The sequence below is a fragment of the Tyto alba genome, unplaced genomic scaffold, assembly GCF_018691265.1.
Source record: "Tyto alba isolate M040663 unplaced genomic scaffold, T.alba_DEE_v4.0 Super-Scaffold_46, whole genome shotgun sequence".
In the NCBI taxonomy this organism is placed as follows: Eukaryota; Metazoa; Chordata; class Aves; order Strigiformes; family Tytonidae; genus Tyto; species Tyto alba.
This window is the reverse complement of record NW_024881322.1, coordinates 7,598,938-7,618,411: the sequence shown is the minus strand read 5'-3', so window position 1 is coordinate 7,618,411 and position 19,474 is coordinate 7,598,938. Positions and strand designations below refer to the sequence as shown.

The window sequence follows — 19,474 nt, the reverse complement described above, 5'->3', positions numbered from 1 at the left end:
GCTTTACCCCTTACATTTTTTTTTTTTCTGTATTGTTTATGTGAAAATACCGGGTTGGACAACATAAACAAAACCAGTTTTTTGTCTATGTTTAGAACAAGGAATTAAAAAACCCCAACTAACCAGGTTGTGTAGAAGAGAAGCTGAGACTCTTAAGCTTCTGTAACTTGACCCTTAAGGTAATGTGTGCTAAAACACACATGTATTTCTCGAATAATTAATGATGTTTATGTACTGATTAATGATTTTTCATTTTGTTGCCTGATGATGCCTCTACAGCAAGCATTAAATAACAATTCTGTCCTCCGGCCAGAAGTCAGAATTGGAGTCCTGTGCTCTCTTAACCACTTCCTTACTGCAGTGTAGAAGAGTCCCCAGACTTTCAGACTGAGATGCCTCAAGGCTCCTTCCAGTTTCTTTCTCCTTAAACAGATACACAGCAATAGCTTGCTTTTTTTTTTTTTTTTTTTCTTTTCAATTTATCTCAATCATTTTTTTCTGAGAGAGAACTGTAGAACTCTTACTGGAGTGAAACTACTTCCTGAATTTGCAAGAGAGATCACTTTTTATTTGACTGCTGAAATGTGCTTTTCAGGACTAAACCCACAGTTTTAATCACAGGTATTTGTCTAGCTTTCAGTCAGTCTCTACTAATAGTGACCTTAAGGTGACTTGTCAAACTAATTCCTATGTTAAATAGGAGTTTGCTTTTCCTGTGACAGTTTCATTCCTTTGCTTTGGGAAACAAAAACTTGAGGGGGGGAGGGGAGGAGAAGGCTATGCAAGGTCTATGCAAAAAATCCTGAAAGTCTGTGTTCAGGACTATCCCAGTTTGTTACTGCACGTGATGTGTCAAGTCTGAGATTTTCATTTGAAAATCAACACGTAAATTACTGTTTTCTTTCTTATTTTTTAATGCAATACGATGTTACTGTCACTTAAACATTGTTGTCAGGCGTGAGTCTTTAATTCTGTCAGCTTTATTTTGAGCTGGCAAACCAGCATAACAATTTTAATAAGATTATTAAATAATGCAGTGGTGGTTAACTTGTTTCCTTGGAGGAGGGGAGGTCTTGAGTCTTTAAAATACTTGTGTGAATGTATGAATACATAAGCATCCTTACAGAAATTGTGAAAAACTGGGGAAAAGGTATGGATTTACTAGTAGGTATAGATACATCTGAACTTAGACCACCAGATTGTTTGGGTAATCACTGTTTCTGAAAATTATATAGCTTGTCTCTCTAAGTATCAGGAGTCATGAGGCTAAATTATAGCTGTGGTTAAAATACAAAGTAATTACAATGTGGTACTGTGAATGAGGAGGAGAGGGTTTTTGTGGTTTGGTTTCGTTTTTTTTTTTCTTGCCAAAGTAAATGAGATCTACACATGCAAGTTTTTATCTTGTTTTTTTCTGTTCTGTGTGATGTATGTATAAATACAAGACTGATATGCTTTACCATTAACCCATACAACTTTCTTCAGATTCATAAAACATTAAACTCTCTCACTTGGCAACATCCTAAATGCTAGAAGCAGAAATATAAGAAAATACCAAAATCTCCTAGTTTGTTTATACCAGTTATGTTAGAAAACAAATACTGCAAATGGTCTGCTTCATCCACTGCTGTGCAGCTGGGAACTTTGTGTTCCCGGCTTTTGCCTCTCACTGTGGCAATAGCAGTTCCTGTCAGCTCTCTTCCATGTCACCCGCACTAACGTGCACAAGCTCATCACTTCTGTGCTTGGATTTAATTAATCATCCCGCTCATTAATAACCTTCATCTTTGGCTTTGAGAGACTAATTGTCCTCTTACGAATTTGGTCCTCTTGAAATAACTGGAAAGCAAACTATCATCTTCCCTGTCTAGGTAGGGGCAATAGCATTGCAATTTAGGTTGGCATTATGCAGAATAGAGCTTTCTCCTTGTACCTGACAGGACTTAGCTGTAAAAGTTTGGACAGAAGTTTAAGGTCCTAGGTACTTTTGTGATCTTCTCACTGTTTTCTGTAAAATTTACCCATTTCCTATAGGCAACAGTGGGACTTTTTAAACAATTAAATGCAAAAATAACTTCAGTATAAACTCTTTTGGCAGAAAACATAATTAATGGTGAACGTTGTCTCCCTTTCTCTGAATTAAAATGGAAAAATGCACTTTTTCTTGGCAAAGAAATAGGAATAATCTTTGCATGTTGAAGTAGGAGGCTGAACCCTTCTGTTCAGGTATATGCAATTCCGTGTATTTGGTAGCAAAATTATTGTATCCGTTTTTGTAGAAGGTCTTTATGTAGAGATTGTATTGGTTTTGAGAGTTAAGAGCATTGTGCAAGTACCCTGTTAAGAAGTGTCTTTGGGAGAAGTTGCTGGGTGTATAAAGAGCCGCTTTCAAGGTGTAGCATTGCGGGTGTGCTCTAATGTTGAGTGCCCTACGTTCACAGTGCAGATTGATTGATCCCCTGCCAAAGTCTTCTGGGCACCTTTTTTGTTTTCTCAAATGCCTATGTTTGGTGGGAGTGACACTGAAACTGCAGTAAGGGCTGTGCATACCTGGAGTAAAGTTTCTGGCTCCAGGTCGGACCTTACTCTCTTGGTAGACAAGTTGCCTGCAGAGACAGGGAGGACAGGGCGGTGGCAGCAGATGTCATGTTAGTACCCTTATTAGAGTGGAGTGGAGTTAGATGGAAGTGCTAAAGGGGAAGTAAAACAAATACCATTGAGGGATGGAGCAGAGGTGGTGGGAGAAGCGTGGCAAAACAGAAAACTTACAAGGGATGTAAGGCCAAAGAAGAACACGAGAATGGGTGACAGCTGTTTTTTGGGAAGAGCATCCTCCAGCCAAGACTATAAATTCTTGTCAAGATCTTTGCCTGGGTTGCTTTTTCAGCAGTTCCTGCCACTATAACTCTGCCATGGTTTGTTTTTGCACTTTTCCTCCAAAGCTGTGAGTCAATGGTTAAGGAGAAGGGAAACCTCTTCCACTTACTAAGCTTCCCACTACCTGTAGGAGAGACCCTTCCTTTCCTCAGTCTGAGGGAGCAAAAAGGGACCCTGCCAGCTGTGCCAGGTCTTATGTTTTTTCCTCTCCTGACAACGTCCAGTTCTTGATTCAGTTCCTGCTGTGGTGGCTACTGTTGGTGACCTACCTGATCGCTTTCTCTTAATTACAGTGCTTGTTGCTTTTCCTCGGGGTGGGGAGTGGAAGTGGTACACCTGTGGATTTAATGTGTATTTAAGCAGGTCTTAAAAGCACTTAGAGAGTCTTCAGAGTAAGAAGTGTTCTGATAAGTGCAAGAGTCTGGTTTCCAAATCCATTGTTTTGTGTTTATTTATTTTGCTTTTTCAACTCACTCTCTGCAGTTTGGAGGTTCCCGCATGATCCCCATGCCTTTATAGGAACGGAGGCCTATGTGTCTTGCAAGGCAGTGAACACTGTTTCTGACTCTCTTTCAGATGCAAGTATGGACATAATAGCCTATGATGATTACTCCAGTCCACCGCTTCAGAGATATTGAAAGGAAACCTGAATACCTCCAGCCAGAAAAGTGTGTTCCACCTCCTAGCCGTGCTTCCCTGGGAACAATGTGGTTTATTCGAGATGGCTGTGGTATTGCATGTGCTGTCGTTACCTGGATGCTGGTGTTCTATGCCGACTTTGTAGTCCTTCTTGTCATGCTAGTTCCATCAAGAGATTATGTTTATAGTGTCATCAATGGCACACTGTTCAACACCTTGGCTTTCCTCGCTTTGGCTTCACATTTTCGTGCTATGCTGACAGATCCAGTAAGTATATCTCTCTCTGTATGTCTCGGAAAGAAACAGGCGGTGTTTTCTTGTCTGCTAGATGTTGGGTAACTCAGTTGCAGAGTGAGTGGCAGATTTAAATAACTTTTGTGTGTCAGCCTGCTGAGTGAGGCTGCTGATGTGTTATGCTAATTTCTCATCCCACTCAAGTCAGATGCAAAGTCAGGGACCCAGCTTTAGATTCCCATTGTGTGAGCAGCTCCTCTTCTTGCGCTGGGAAGGAGAGTGTTTCTCTCTGATGCTGTTTTCTCCCCAGTGGCAGATCTCATGTTTGTGGCTTGTCCTGTCTTGACAAACAGGAAAGCTGGAAAAGCTGGTTTTGGTTGTCTGCCTTGGCAAGTATTGCTTCAGCAGAACAGAGCAGAACATGTGGTGTTTTGAAAAGCCATGTTACCATCTCTCATAGTAGTGATTTAGTTGAGTGTATTGGACCATGCTGAAATAAATGTTATGTGAGCACGCTAAGAGGTGACAGTTCTTAGGCAAGTGGGAAGCATCAGAGTTGTAAGACCCCCTTGCATGTCTCTGTAGGACATTGCTTTGCAAGAGATCTGGTTTGCTGCTTTCTCGTCTTTCAGCTGGTGAGACAGTACAGTTTAGTACCATGATGCTTATTCTGAGCGGCCTGTGGTGGTTTATTTTGCTTAATTACCTCCGGACAGTAGATTCAGTTCAAAACTCCATCTCCACTAGTCAGTGGAAGGAAAAACAAACTTAGATTCCTCCTGGTCCCTTCCTCCTGAGTGTTCTTGTTGCTGTTGAGAGTGACAGTGTGCTTCTGATACTCTAATTATTCCTGCCAAATGTCATTTCCTACTTGAAACCTTTTTGGGTGCCATTAAAACTTCAATGTAATCTTTGTTTCTTAGTTTCCAGTTCTACTAGAAGCCACAGCGCTGCAGAAATGGCTTGATTTGGGGTAATTTCACAGTTTATGGTAAAGACTGATGAATTGCATGCTGCTGCTGCTGCTGGGCAGAACTGTAAGCAGTAGGTGAGGATATGAAACTTCTGATCATTAGACTGGGGAATAGAGGTTGCAGCAATTTGTTACATAGTTTGTATCCTAGGGGTTTGTGGTAGTGATGTTGTTAATTATTGTGTGTTGTGTGGCTTTAATGCCTAGGGACCTTCAGGTCACAGGAATTATTTTGCAGAGTTAGCAGGAACTCTTCTGAAACAAAAGCTGTATTCTGAAGCAGGCTGGGCAAGCAATGTTGGAGAAGCAGATACAATCTCTGTGCAGAGCAATTGGGAAAAGATATGTTAATTCCTAGTGTGAGGTGGGATTTATGTGTGTGGATGGTAAGAGCCAGTGGGATTTTGTTTTCTTTTTTTATGAGGAAACCAGCTAAACAAAATGGAGAAGGGAAGATAAAATGAGGGGATGCAGCAATATCTGACAGTGTGAGTCAGGGATGAAGGAAGTTGCTGGGATGTGGGAAACCAGGGGCACGTCTAGGATCAGAATGAAACGGAAGGCACTGCTGAGGCAAACAAATAGAGTATTTATTATAAATAAACGAACATCTGAATTCTTCAGAATTGGTAGCATGTATCATGCTTTTCAGGAACTGCGTCCTGTGGGTTCTTGCTAAAAACATGCCTAAGGTTTTGAGCTTTGCTGTGTACTAAAGAGAAAGAATATTGGTCTTGGTAATTTTTAAATTGGTCAGACTTGGTGAGTTTTGTAGAAAAACTCAAAGATTGCTCAAGAAAGCATTACAGTATTGGCTTAATGTGCAGTTCTCTCACTGATGTGTATTATTCCTGTTTATTGCTGTTAGGAGGTTGTATAGATGTGTTAAAAAGAGACTGTTCCATCGGCAATCTGTTAAAATATTACATCCATGTTTTTATTTCAGTATAAAAACCTCACCTCCACAGAGGTGCATTTCTACCAGTGTACCAGCACTGATTTCATACAGCACATTGTATGACTCTTTTTGGTTTTGCTGTTTTGGGGGGTTTTTTGAGCAAATTTATGGCCCTAGAAGGGCTGAAAACTCCTGAACGCAGGTTCCTGCAGCAGCAATACATTACCTGTTTAAAGACACATATTTTAGGCTGAAATTACACAGCTAAGAATGTTCTACCTAGTCTTATTCAGGTGGGAGGATTCTTAGTGGTCACTGTTTGAATGTTAAACCCTAATTTAAGTAACAAATACACAATGGAAGCATAGCTATAAATACGTGAGGCATTTACCAGCAACTCTTAGTATACTTCAGAAGTAGCTGCTTCTACTGGAATACATCATCTGCAGTTTCCAGTTTGTGATATGAAACACTGGCTTGATAAATTTGTTGATAGATGTGAAGGAAGGGATGAGGATTCTCAAATATTTTAAGGTTAGTATAGAATTACAAAAGACTAATTGCTTAAGTGAGGATTTACTTGTTTAAAGAAAAAACAAACAAACAAACCAACCACCAAAATGATATTTAAGTATGTGGTTCCATACATTATGACCTCATTTTAATTTCTTTCCTGAATCTTCTTGCTCTTCCTGAAACTCTCTTGGTCTTAGGGAAGATTTTATTTCTTTCCCTCCCCTCCCATAGTTTTAAGTAATCCTATTGTTCTTAGCACTTTTAGTATCCACAGGTTAATCTTCTGGTTGGTTTTTTTTTTTTTTTTTCTTCCTGCAGGGTGCTGTACCCAAAGGTAATGCCACAAAAGAGTTCATCGAGAGTTTACAGCTAAAGCCAGGGCAGGTGGTTTACAAGTGCCCAAAGTGTTGTAGCATCAAACCTGACAGAGCACATCACTGCAGGTAAAGTTTTTTTCTGAGGATTGCTCTTTTATCAAAACCTCAACAACAGTGCACCTTGATCTAAATTGTTACTGTAGTCTGAGACTGGAGTGGTTAAACTGAGAGTCTGGCATCTGAATTCTGTTGCCAATAGTGCCAGACATGTTTGAGCTTCTCTGAAAAAAATCTGAGGCCTTTTCTGACAAGTTTTCATCTACAGCAGTCTGGGGCGAATTCTTGCAAACGGAGAAATACTTAAAATGAATGCTACCTTGACTCCAGACCTGTAATTGACATTCCATAAATTTTCATGTAAATGTGACTTAAAAAGAGACATTATATACCAGAATGCATAGAAATCCATATAATGTAATAGCTCTCAAAAGGTCAGTGTCCTTTCTATTTTTGTTTTTATTCACAAACCCATTTGTCTAACTGTAGATTCTATTTAGAAGTGGTATTTAAGTTAAAACTAAAGTTCAGGTAACTATGTATTTTTTTAAGAGTTTAGACATCCACATTTTCACTTAGTACTGTGGCTTTGCTTTGTGTTTTGTGATAGATCAGTATGCCTACTGATCTGTCATGTCCTTTCTTTCTCTGGTAGGATCCCTGAAGAGAGTAACTGGTAGTGAGCTTTTTAGTACTAAAGGCAGTGAGCAAAAAAAAATAAACTACTTCCTAAAATTCTCTTCCACTTTTAAAGCAAGCGAACCTGCTTTCCAGTAAGTAGTTAATGAGTTTGCACTGGTGTCCCTTCCTTACCTAGTCAAAAACCAACATATAACTGAGAGAGCTTGTGTCAGGGTTATGGCTAATTCATGCAGGGGTCTTGTGGGAAGGGGAATAGTTAGCACTGAGCTGAGCAAACTTGTTCTGCTGTTTGCATTTCTCATATTTATTTGCAGAGCTTCAATTTGCAAATGTTTTTCTTTTTTCGTTGTTTGTTTTTTTATTTTAATCAAAATCAAGAGCTGGTTATTCAGCAGGAGCAATGTGATCGTGCCTATCACTTATTAATGCTACTGTAAAATCCCCTCTGACACTTCTTCAATTATGAATGAAACTTCGCATCTAAAATGCTGTCTTTCTGATGACTCAGAGCATAGGTAAATGAAAAAGGCTCTGGCTAAACTCAAAACCTCATCTCCATGGTCCTTTTTCTATTCTTTAAGATTACTTTTTAGACATTAAGATTTGGGAAACTGATCCACTGAGCACTGATGCTGTTGATAATCTTCAAACATTTTTTTTTTTGGTGGGGTCAGGGTATTTACTGGACTTTCACGCATCAAGGTTGTGCATATGCATCAGCAGGCAGTACTGCTAGCTGGGTGCCTGAGGGACCAGAGTGCTTTTTGATTCGTATGCTATTTTGTGAGTCCCCCATGCCCAACAAAGTATGCATGCCAGCATTTGGAAGCTGGGTGGTTGAGCGGTGGGAGAGTGTCTGAGGATGGGTAATCCCTGCTGTCTATCGTTTCCAGTCTTAGTTTCTGTGTCTCCTTTTCCACCAGCTAGTTTCATGTTCTGCCTGTCATCCAACTGGTTTTGGTATGTATGCATGGAATAAAACCTCTCTTCTCAGCCTTAGCTACCTCTTTCACAGAGGTCTTCTTTGCCTTGGCTGCTTCAGGTTGTTGCCCTGGGGAGCTGGGCCCCAGGAGCAAACGAAGGGGTTGCTTGGGTATTGCCTGTTTCAGAGCCCAAGGGATGTGTGTGCGCGTCTGCACGCAATAAATTAGACCACAGGGAGGCATCCTCCTGCTTTACACCACCTGCCCTGCCTTCCCCCTTCCCCCTCCCTCTTTTTTTTTTTTTTTAAACCAGTATGAGGTATGACATTTTCTGGCAGATAAATTGTTTTTACTGTGCCAGCTGATTTTAGTCCCCATGTAGCTCAAAAATCATTTCTAGCTGCTTATTCTAGCAAAACGAGGCTTTTCCTGTTGCCCACTGCACCTGGGGCGGGCAGGGAACGGGGTACCCGGGCCTGCCTGAGGAGAAGCTGCTCCTGGTCTGGCCCTGTGCTGGGAGGCTGGGGCCTGCCTGACCAACCTTTCATTTTTAGGATCAGGGCTATAGCAGCTCATTTGTTTTTCAGGCATGGCACGTATCCTTGGGGATTACACCCTCCCACCACGTAGAGTGAGCGCAAGGCTGTTCTGAAGGAGGGGTTTTCTATTATTTATTCATATGTGCTCATAGGAATGTGTTTATGGTTTTGTTTGAGTTTCCCTTAAGCATTTGGGTGTTGAAGTTTGTTTATGTTAAGGTCAACATATTTTTTGTTATAAGAAAAATAAAATTAGCAGAGCCCTCGATCCTTTCTGTTTCAGTGTTGCCAGAATTGTTCTGGAATGGCTGTTTCCTTTCTTGGGCTATTGTTCGTCTGTTTTGGGGTTTTGTGTTTTTTTCATATTTGATTTCTGTGCTTGTTTGTGCAATGTGGTATCAGGAGACTGCCTTTTGTCTCCTATCATGAGAAAGCAGCAGAGAAAAAGACTTCCTTTATTATGTGAGTTGAAGCAGTTACTGACTAAGCAAGAGACTGATGTTCAGACAAAGTAATAATCTTTTAATTATTTGACTTCGAGCCACAGTGTGCGTGCTGGCAAGAATTTGAATTTTGATTTTATTAGTCTGTTTTTGTGAAGTGCTCTAATTTTACCTTGAATGTATATTGTGATACTGTCTTCCTGACTGACTGCCACAGCTCTTTTATGCTAGTATGTGGCTTACCTTGATGTCAAGAGCCTTTTGTAATGCATTATTTAATTTTGTTTTTTGCAAGTTCCTGCAACCAGTTAATGTCTGTAAATAAACCTTAGTCTGTTATTAGCAACGCTGAAAAAATCTTCATTCATTGCTGTTTTTCATATCTTTCTGATTTTCGTTTGGTTTTAATCTGTGGATATTTTCACAGACCAACTAAGTTAAAACTAAAATAAATCACAGATTTTTTTCCATTTGAGTGAACGTATTGTTCAGATAGTATTTTGGCAAAACCACTGATGTGAATATTATGCTAAGGTGTCTTACTTGGCATTAATTTTTTACAGTGGTGATCTGGTATTGTATGGTCCGTGTTGAACAGACATACTTAAGTGACCAAACCACAAATACAAATGTGGTGACAAGTAAATTTGTTTCGGTTCAAATTTCACCTCTGATTCTTTCCTTTAATTTCTGTGTCCCCCAAGCCCCTGTGAAATCTTGTGTTCCCGGAATGAAATGTGACCTGTATTCTTTCAGTGTTTGCAAGAGGTGTATTCGGAAAATGGACCATCACTGCCCGTGGGTCAATAACTGTGTAGGAGAGAATAACCAGAAGTACTTTGTACTGTTTACAGTAAGTATTTTGGAGGTGATGTTTGAGGGTGTGCGGTGGGCAGCGCTGAAATGCTGCGTGTGTAGTCTGTGAAGCAGCTCGGGAGGCTGGCTTTCTCTTGTTTCCTCTTTTAGAACTTTACAAGGAACTGTAGCAGACTTCTGTTTCACTAATTAGGGAACACACACACACACGACACAACAACGGGAAAAAGGCATCGCAGGAAGTGTTTGCCAGGGTTTTGTGAGGTGGTTGTGTTGTGGTGACAGCACCTATTTCATAATGTGAGGCGTTTATTGTGGCGTTGAGCTCTGTGAGGCGTGGGCCATCCTTTTACATCGTACTGTGGCTGGTAGGATCCCAGGCCATATGTAGGGTTTCTAAATGTTGTAGTTGTATGAGTACCTGTGTGGGATCATATAATAAGAGCTGTTGCCACATCTTAAGCGAGGAGTGGGAAGTCTGCATCCCCTTTGGCAAGAATTATCCACCTTTTACTTGCAAGTGGTTTATTTTTGTACTTGAAAACCAAGGAGGTGTTTGACTTTTTGTACTATATCTGTGGCATCGTGAGTAAGAAAACGGGAGTGCAAACTTGAATACTACGTATTTCTGAAAGGGTTGAAATCTGTTTCATCAAAGTGATCTGCAAATATTCCGTGGGAGTAGCGTGAACATTACAAGGCTGAGTTTCAGTGATGCTCTGTTTTATTAATAAATCTTTTGAGACATCTGTAGGTTCAAGGAAGAACGTTCTCATATTACCAAGTAACAAGGGGGAGATTTTCAGTTAAATGGAAAGGCTTACTGTTCTTTGGTGTGGTTTGTTAGGATGTGGATTACAGAACAAAATGAATCCTGTTGTTTTGTTTTTTTTTTTTTCCCTCGAGCAAGGTTTTTTTTTCACCATAAGTTGAGAGCTAGACGTTTTAAACCTAAGGAAAGGATTTCTTTTTCTGTTAAAACTGACATCTACTTTGAAGCAGGCATTATTAAACACTTAATGTGGTTGAGATAAACAAAATAAGGGTTGCTGGTTTTCTTCATTATTCTTTTTGAGACCTGAGGAGGTGAAAAAATGGCAGCATGCTCAACTTGCAAGGAAAAACAAAATAGTCTCCTATCATCTTTTACTGCTTCCGCAGAGGTTTCTTGTAACAAAATCTCTCTCACATCTAATATCTGCCGGTCTTTATCAGAGTCTGTAGGTTCAGGAGAATCATCTTTTTAGCCCTGTCTTGGTAAATTGTAGTGTATGTGTAGCATTTTGTTACAAATCTAAGACCTAATTTAAAACAAAAAGGATTAAGTACAAAGTATTAAAGCTTGAGAGGAACTTTCCATGCCACTGTCTGCCTCAGGAAAAAATAGTTATTAAAAAAAAAAAAAAAAATTACCATTTTTCTGAAACTCATGCTGGAAAATAAAGAGCATTTTGCAGTTAAAACGAATTAGCTGTTGTTTCGCTGGGAATCCATAGTGCTCTCAAGAGCAAGTGTGTGAGCTTTGACACGATGGTACCTCGATGCCAGAGTGCCGCTGTGCTCGGCGCAGCTGAGGACAGGCCGCCGTGTGAGGGCCGCGCCGGGGGCTGGCGTTTATGTCCAGCTGGCTTGGAATTGAGGAGTCTCCTGCCAGTTCACTCAGAGCTGTTGGTAGGGCCGGAATGAGTCCATGTAGTCTTGGCGTTTGCCAGCTTCGGGGTGCTTGTTTAGGAGGGATGGGAGGGCTTGACTTTTAGGGTGGTTTGTGTTTTGCAGGTTGGTTTGTTTTTGTTTTTTTTTTTTAAGTCTTAACGCTTTGCTTTATTTAAAGCACTTGGAAGATGTAGCATTTTGGTCTTTAAACTCACCCGATACTTATATTACATCCTTTATTTTTCAGATGTATATAGCACTGATTTCCCTGCATGCTCTAATCATGGTGGGATTTCACTTCTTGTATTGCTTTGAAGAAGACTGGACAAGTGAGTACTAACAAAATACCTCATTAAAATACTGGGTTAGCCTATGAATAAGACCTTATAATGTAGTTTGGTTGTAAGGCAACCCTTTTTCATGCTGCTATCAGGGCTCTGCTGTGCTATCTATTTTTTTTAATGATCAATCCTGCAACTTCATAATTCTTTCTCACCTGCTGGGATCTCTGTCCTGAAAAGTCCTGTTTCAACTTAAGCCTGGTACTACCTAGGAAGAAGCAGAGGTGTAAAGACACCTAGATAGTATGTGTGAAATAATTTGCTGTTGACATGAACACAGCACTGATTTCCTGAATGACAATACAAGATAACAAGAATGTGCATGTTTTTCTTTTAAAGGGTAATGTGAATCATTCTTGCAAGACAGCCAGGAAAACATGCTAACTCAGATCCAAAATCCACCCTCACAAGAACAAACAATTCCTTTCCACTAAAAAAACCCCAAAACAACCCCTAACAAACAAACAAAAGAAAAACCAGCCCTCACTCTGGAGCAGCCAGTGAGTAAATTTTCACAAAGGCAGTTGAGATGTGTTTTTTAGAAACACAAATGGAAATAGGAAATCCTCTAGGCAATACTGAGTCAAACAGCAAGCTGTCAAAGAGTATGTGTGCAGATGTATATGCTGCTTGTGGATTTTTTGGAAGCACATTAGCTTAGTTTTCCTTCTTCCTTAGTTTATAATACTGCAGAGGATGGGTACGTTTACACATGTAAACTGAATTTGACAACAGGATTTTGTAAAACAGCTGTCACTGAGAACGTCTGGATTTGACTACAGTGGCCAGGGCCATACGGGAAGGATACATCAGAAGATAGAGTTTCCTTTGCCCCCTTTCTCAGAACTTGTGTCGGTGGGGGAAGCACTTTCCCGCCTGTCACAGGTTTAGGTGGCAGAACAGAGCTGTTATGAGATGGATCTGTTGTTCCAGCTGCCTTGGATTTGTGCTGATTGTCTTAGCCCTTGATTACGGTGCACCTGTTAAAGCTTAACTTCTCATGAGAAAAATAGTTTTGTTGGTGATACTCATTCCTGAATTTCAGAAAAATCTGAATGTTCTGACATATACAACATTCAACTCAACACTATGATTTTTGTCCTAGAATATTTTCCTTCCTCTTCCTTTCTTCCGTTCCTCTTTTATAGTTACCTTCTCAGATTTTTTTCAGCGCTTGCTTGAGTTTGCACTATAGAGTATGAGGAAAAGTAAGAGTTTGGCTTAATCTGCTCTTCTTTAGGTTGTGATTTAGAACAGTTACGAAAGGAAGCATACTCAGGTTTTATGTTGGTGCTACAGAAATAATTACCATTGTGTCCTGACCACCAGCTAGAGATTTCTGATGCGCTTTATCACTGTGGAAAATCTGTTAAGATTAAGGTTGAAGAGAGAAGCTACAGGTGGAGTGGAGTCCTAGCCAGTGTGCTGGGGAAACACCAAAGTGGAAAGTTGCATTCTTGAAGTGCTGCAGGGGTTTTTTTATTTTTGCATTTTTTATAAGCCTGCAGGAGTGATAATTTCATTGTTGAATATCCTTGAGAATGCCAGAGTTTCCCGGTGCACCTTTATGAGAATGTTGATAATATGATTTATTTTGACAGTTTGAGTGTGGAAAACTTGTGGCTTAGCAGGTGTTTTTCAGCTGCTGCACTACCTGATCTCTCCCCTTCCAACTCCATTGTTTTGTCTTCACAGAATGCAGTTCCTTCTCTCCACCAACTACAGTGATTCTTCTCATCCTCTTGTGTTTTGAGGCTCTCCTGTTTCTCATCTTCACCTCGGTTATGTTTGGGACCCAAGTACACTCCATCTGCACTGATGAAACGGTGGGTGTCTCACGCACTCTCTCCTTTACCCCGTCTCCCACCATTTGTAGAAACAGTGGAAGGCTACAGGGTTTTACCTCATTGCCCGGGGAGTTCATGTGTGTGTGCCCTTTGAGGAAAGATCCAATGTAATAAAGCGAGCTAGCGCAGGGCTGGATTGTGCTCTTTGAAGGTTACTGTGAGAAGCAGGGTACGCCTGTATGTAGTGGCTGGAATGCTGTGTTGACAGTACCACTGGCAAGGTAGGCATTGGTAATGGGGATTACTCTGTAGAGAGTATTTGTCCCTGTGGATTTGAGAATCTTTTTCCTTTAATGAAGTGCTTTTACATTGGTATTGTCTGAAATTCAGCTGTGTGTCCCCTGGTGTCACTATTTACAGCTTTATGTGCTGGAAAGCCAAGATGAGTAGGTGAGGGAGGGATACACACACACACACACACACGCACGCATATTGTTTAGTTTAGAAGATTTCCAGTTTTAACTGCTTGTTAAACAGTTCAAAAACTCTTGCCAAAGGGAAAAAAGGAAAGGGAGTAGAGTAGGCTCATGGAAACCTGCTGGGTGCAATCTGCTGCAAAGTCACCATGTCGTTCCCAATTTAAAGATGGTGTAGTAGAGGTTACACAGTAGTGTTGCAGACCGTCGTATATCCCTCCCTGCATTTGCCCACTTCTGTAAAGATGGAGCTGGTGACTCCTGGGGATGGATGTTCCCACACTTGTGAGTACTGCCGGCCTTCACCAAGCATGCTCAGATATCTGAATTTAACTGGAGTGGTTGAAGAGAAGTGATAGTCTTAAAAGAGTGCCAACTCTTATTTCCTCCCCTGCCTCCTTTAGTTTTATTTCCCCTTCCCTTGGTTGCCCATGGCCAACTGAAACTAAAATAGGTATTTTTGCTGCCACTGGAGAGCTGTGACTGGCATTATAGGCTGTAAGAGCCCATTGCTCCTGAGTCTTTTTTGCAGTACTTTTTTAATGCTTCGCTTCTGCAAGAAGCTGATGTTCATGCTGTGGCTCTTCTGTGTTCAGAAGAAGCTGTTCTTTCTGCTGGGGAGAGCCCCAGGGGGAAGTACAGCAACACAGAACAACCCTGCGGAGCTTGAGTTTATCAGTAAATAAATTAACAATGCTGCCTGTGAATTCATCATCTGAATTGCTCAGCCTTTGAAACCTATCAACAGTTTTTAGAAGCTGCTTCCTTACAGCTGGGCACCCAGATAAGTCCCCTGATTTTTCCCTTCCCCTCAAGTTCTGGGAACTCATAGATGTTAAAGGAACAATGCCACAATTTAAAAAAAAAAAAAAAAAGAAATATGGTCTCCCCTGTTGGATTGTGGGTTTTCATTTTTTTTTTTTCTTTTTCAATATGTACCAATAAGGGTTTTGCTCTGTGGAAGGCCTCATTGATTTGCTAGCATTGAGGTAGCTGTGTCTGGCAAGCAATCTGTTTTGAGCAGAGAAGTATTTCCAGGTGAAATTCTTCCTGGTGTAGTCTCTTGCAGTGTTTTACTCCACATTTTAGAGACAGGGCTGTGTCTTGCCCTTTTTCACCTTCCTCTTCCAGTCACTGGGAGACCTCATTTCCCATCTTGTGTACGCTGTCCCACCGGGATGGTTCCTTTCTGCCCGAAGGGACCCGGGACCCTCATATTTTGCTGTTGGCTCTAGAGATGACATTTGCCAGGGATCAGCACGGCTCTTGCAGTTGACGCATGTTGTGTTCTGCAGAGCTCCCAGAATCAGTAATTTGAGACACAGAGATGTATTACAGTGCATTAATCTGTAGCATGGGAGAGACGCGTAGGTCAAGAGAAACTTACCTTGCAAAAGATCCAAAGTTAAAGAACAGAGTGATCTGCCTGCTGCTGCTACCTGTGGAAGAGTAATGCTCTCCAGTGACTGCACTTGGCTGCCACAGAAGCAAAACGACCAGGCATAGCTTTCCTGAAAGACCAAATTCACTTTGTGGGCTTTAGAAACAATACAGATAATTTTTTTTTATTATTTTTAATGATTGAATAGTGAATGTTTCAGCTGATTGCTTGATGGCTTTGTTTTGTTCTCCCTCTAACCTTTACTAAACAATGCCGATGATTTCTCTCAAATCGGTATCTTATTTAACCCTTTCTCCCTGCTGTCAGCCCATGCATGTTTTAGCAGTGATTCTAATGAAACATGAAGAGGCACCAGGTAGAATCAGCTACACTGAGCCACGGGCACTTCCTGAACTTGCTTGGTGAATCTGGAAGCATTATAGAGATTATCTTTGGGTTTGTGTTTGGTTTTCAGTTGTTTGGGTTTTTTTTTTTTTTTTTTTTTTTTTTTTTTTCTTCAAGCTTATAAATGGCTTCCTCTAAAACTTTTCCATCTGGTTAGCACGTAATGCCTTCAGCCATTAAAGTACGTACTTTTTTTGTTTGGTTCTAGGTGGTGGGGTTTTTTTAATTGACATCAGAGGCAATTGGATGGCAGGTCTTAAAAGGTTTATGAAATATCTAGGCCTGAACAAAATGAAAATAATTACGTTTCCAAGGAATACTCCTATGCTTAACATTTTTTTAGTATAAAACGGTGAGAAGAAAAGGAAAGGCAGTCTAGATGCATTTTTATTTTCTTACTCCATCCTTTGGATAAGGGGTAACTGAGAGTAGGCCTTTCCCCAAATCCAGAACTACAAAATCTGAGTGTTTTTACTGAAAATGTGATATTTCTGTTTTCAGGGAATAGAACAGTTGAAAAAGGAAGAGAGAAGATGGGCTAAAAAAACAAAATGGATGAACATGAAAGCAGTATTTGGCCATCCGTTCTCTATAGCATGGCTTAGCCCATTCGCAACACCAGACCAAGGAAAAGCAGACCCGTACCAGTATGTGGTCTGAGGAATTCTTGACCAGCATTTCCACTAAAATAGAAACATAATACAGCACTACTGTTACAAATTTTCCATGAATGTTTAAAAAACAAAAAGCAAAACAAACTTTTTTATGTCTATTAAATGGCTGATAATTGCAGAGAAAAAAAAGCCCTGTATTCCACAGGTTTAGATAATTCTATATCTCTGGCTGAAACTGCTGCTGCTTTTTTTTTTTTTCCCCTTGGTTTTCTTTTTTTTTTTTTTTTTTTTAATCTTGTTAACTTTACTGGCCTTTGTTTCCCTCTGCTTTCTGTATGGCGTAACTAATGTGAAGGGGATCCTCTTTCTCTGTTGTGACCCGCCTCTTCTGAGTAGATTCTCATGCTGTCTCCTGACTGTGATGAGCTCTGTGGAAGACATATGAGTGCCAACAGCCCTACACAGACACCTTTGGACTTCCTGAAGGAGCACATTGCTCTTTCATAAGTGAACTTGAACGGGGAAGCAGACACGTCACTTACCAAAAGGTGCAAGATGAGAACGCAGCACAGCAAAAGAGCCAGTTGACCTGGTGATCGCGTACAGTTAAAGTATTTAAAGCAAACGTTGCCAACACCAATTCCCACCCCACCCGCCTTTTTCCTTCCAGCCACAGAACTGATTCCATCTTTCTGGCATTATTTTGTCTGTTCCCTCCCTTGCGCACAGGAAATTGTTGCCCTCTTAGGATAACTGTGACAGATTTAGAAGAGTCTGGATTATTAAATGCCTTACACTTGCAGGAAAGAAAGAAATCGAATTTTCAAGTGTTTAGGATAGCAGAATCATCTTGTTTGTGTGTGTTTGTCTTGGTAAATGACTTGTTAGGGAAATGCCTGCTAAACAGTGTTAATGTGAAAAACTGACATGAATGCCCAGATCGCTGTAAAGACTAATATTGATGGGATGTGTAGGTGTACCGAGGTGGTTGATTCTATATTCTTAGCATTGCCCTGATTTAGAGCTTTGTAAATCTTGTATTTATACATACATGTGTATGTGTGTAAGCACACGCACATATATGTGTAAGTGTTTGAAATTGGGAAATACTTGTGGTAAGGAGCATGCATACTGTTATGAACTGTGTGGTGATGAAAGTGGGAGGGACAGAAGGCATTCCAAAAAACGGGTAGAGCTAAACCATTCATAACTGCAACTGATATCTTGTTTTCAGGCAGGAATTTTATTTTATTTTTGGATCATGACTCCCATGGGCTCATCAAATGAATTGCAAACAAAGGAAACATACAAATCAGTCGTGTCCATGACTTCCAAGGAATCTTTTCGTTCCTTGGTTTAAAATAAAATGGTATTTTTTTTGGAAAATGACCTGTTTAGACTGCTTGAAAGCCATGGGGGAAGGGAGGGAAATCAGGGAAGGAGAAATTTAATGGATGTTTCATTTTGGAAGTAATGTGAATGCTGCATCTTTTCAATCTGTCAATGCTTCCATATGGAAAACAAATGCAATAAAACTTTTCCAAAAACTTGTTTGCTGTTCTTATTTTCTTTCTTCACTTCAAACGCTGGAAAGAATCTCTAATGGTTTTCTGAACTTTCACTTCTGTACGCGAGCAGGCAGAAGCATATAAAGGTTAATTAACTGAGTGTTTGACTTCTAAGTTTAAACGTCAGTTAATCGCTAATATACGGATCTGTTAATCGGTGGTTTTATTTCGCCGCTTGGAAGAGACTGTAACTGCTCTGCTGCCTAAGTGGGCTGCTTCTGCAATCCTGCTTGCTCAGGGCTAGATCCTCCGGAGCACGCTGTGATCCCTGTGGTGGATCTGCAGATCCAGGGCTGCACTTGTGCCCGAGTGGGATGGGAGCATTGCGTGGAGGAGACGTGGCCTTTGCATACACATTTCCTTAACGAAGACAAATTCAGGAGAAGTTTAGGTTTTGGTTTTATAATGCTGATAGCAGAAAGCTATTGAAAATAAATATGTAACTCTCATTTTAGTATGCAACGGTGTTTTTCAGAGAATGCTCCCAGCTTAAGAGTTAAGGGCTGGATCTTTGGCCGGGGTCAGTTCAGCAGGTGAGACAAGTGCAGGTGGTAACTTGAGCTGGTAGAGAATCCAGCCCTAAAGCTGTCTTGATGCAAAATCAGATGTATTGAGAGGAAGGAGGGGCTTTAGTCACCTGGGCAATTAATAAATGAATGCATCTCTCTGTACAGTTCATTGCTTTAAAAATTGTTTTGATAATAAACTCCCCTGGTGCACACTCCAGTTTTTGTCTCTTACAATTACCCTTATTCACTGTGCATTTTGGAAGAAGATCAGTTACATTGTTCTGGCATTTTGACCATTGTGAAGAAATGTGTAATTACTCAGTTTTTCTTGTTTCGAACAAATGAGAATTGTTAAACAGCGTTGCACAATATTGATATTTTCAGTCAAACTGTTTTCATTTTAAATGAGGCCTCATCACCGCTTGCAGAAATGTCCACTGGTACCTGTCGTGTGTGTGTCTCTAACCAGTTTCACGTGCACTGTGCAGCTTGGTGGTGCAATTTGAATGATACTAAATGTGGGTCAGTATTAATATGAGAAAGGCAGACTTGCCGACTTGCTCGTGGAAAGTGTTTTCTCAGGCAGGACTACCTGCTTTCAGGTGCTAGTTCTGTTTCAGCATGGCCAAGAGAAATGAGGAGAAGCTCGATCAGAGGCGGGGTGGTTCTTTTTTTGAAAAGCTGAGTGGTGCTCCGAGCCGGTGTGAGTGCAGGGAACTCGTTTGCCCAGAGCAGCTGTGGGTGCCCCCTCCCTGGAAGGGTTCAAGGCCAGGTTGGACGGGGCTGGGAGCCCCCTGGGCTGGGGGAAGGGGGCCCTGCCCGGGGCAGGGGGGTTGGAACTAGATGGTCTTCAAGGTCCCTTCCAA

General features: G+C 40.8%; 1 protein-coding gene across 9 annotated transcripts in view; it reads left to right on the top strand.

Moving 5' to 3' along the window:
- ZDHHC3 (zinc finger DHHC-type palmitoyltransferase 3) overlaps positions 1-19,474 on the top strand; it is a 36,664-nt gene that overhangs the window by 10,596 nt on the left and 6,594 nt on the right. For 8 of the 9 annotated variants that reach the window (XM_032988078.2, XM_032988087.2, XM_032988095.2 and 5 more), the window contains exons 2-6: positions 3,454-3,783; positions 6,456-6,580; positions 9,815-9,911; positions 11,775-11,856; positions 13,564-13,694. In XM_032988078.2, coding sequence (XP_032843969.1) covers positions 3,478-3,783; positions 6,456-6,580; positions 9,815-9,911; positions 11,775-11,856; positions 13,564-13,694 — 741 coding nt within the window. In that variant the 5' untranslated portion in view covers positions 3,454-3,477. Of the gene's footprint in view, positions 1-3,453; positions 3,784-6,455; positions 6,581-9,814; positions 9,912-11,774; positions 11,857-13,563; positions 13,695-16,418; positions 18,079-19,474 lie in introns of those variants that run through there. The other variant, XM_042806479.1, reaches the window with a different exon arrangement.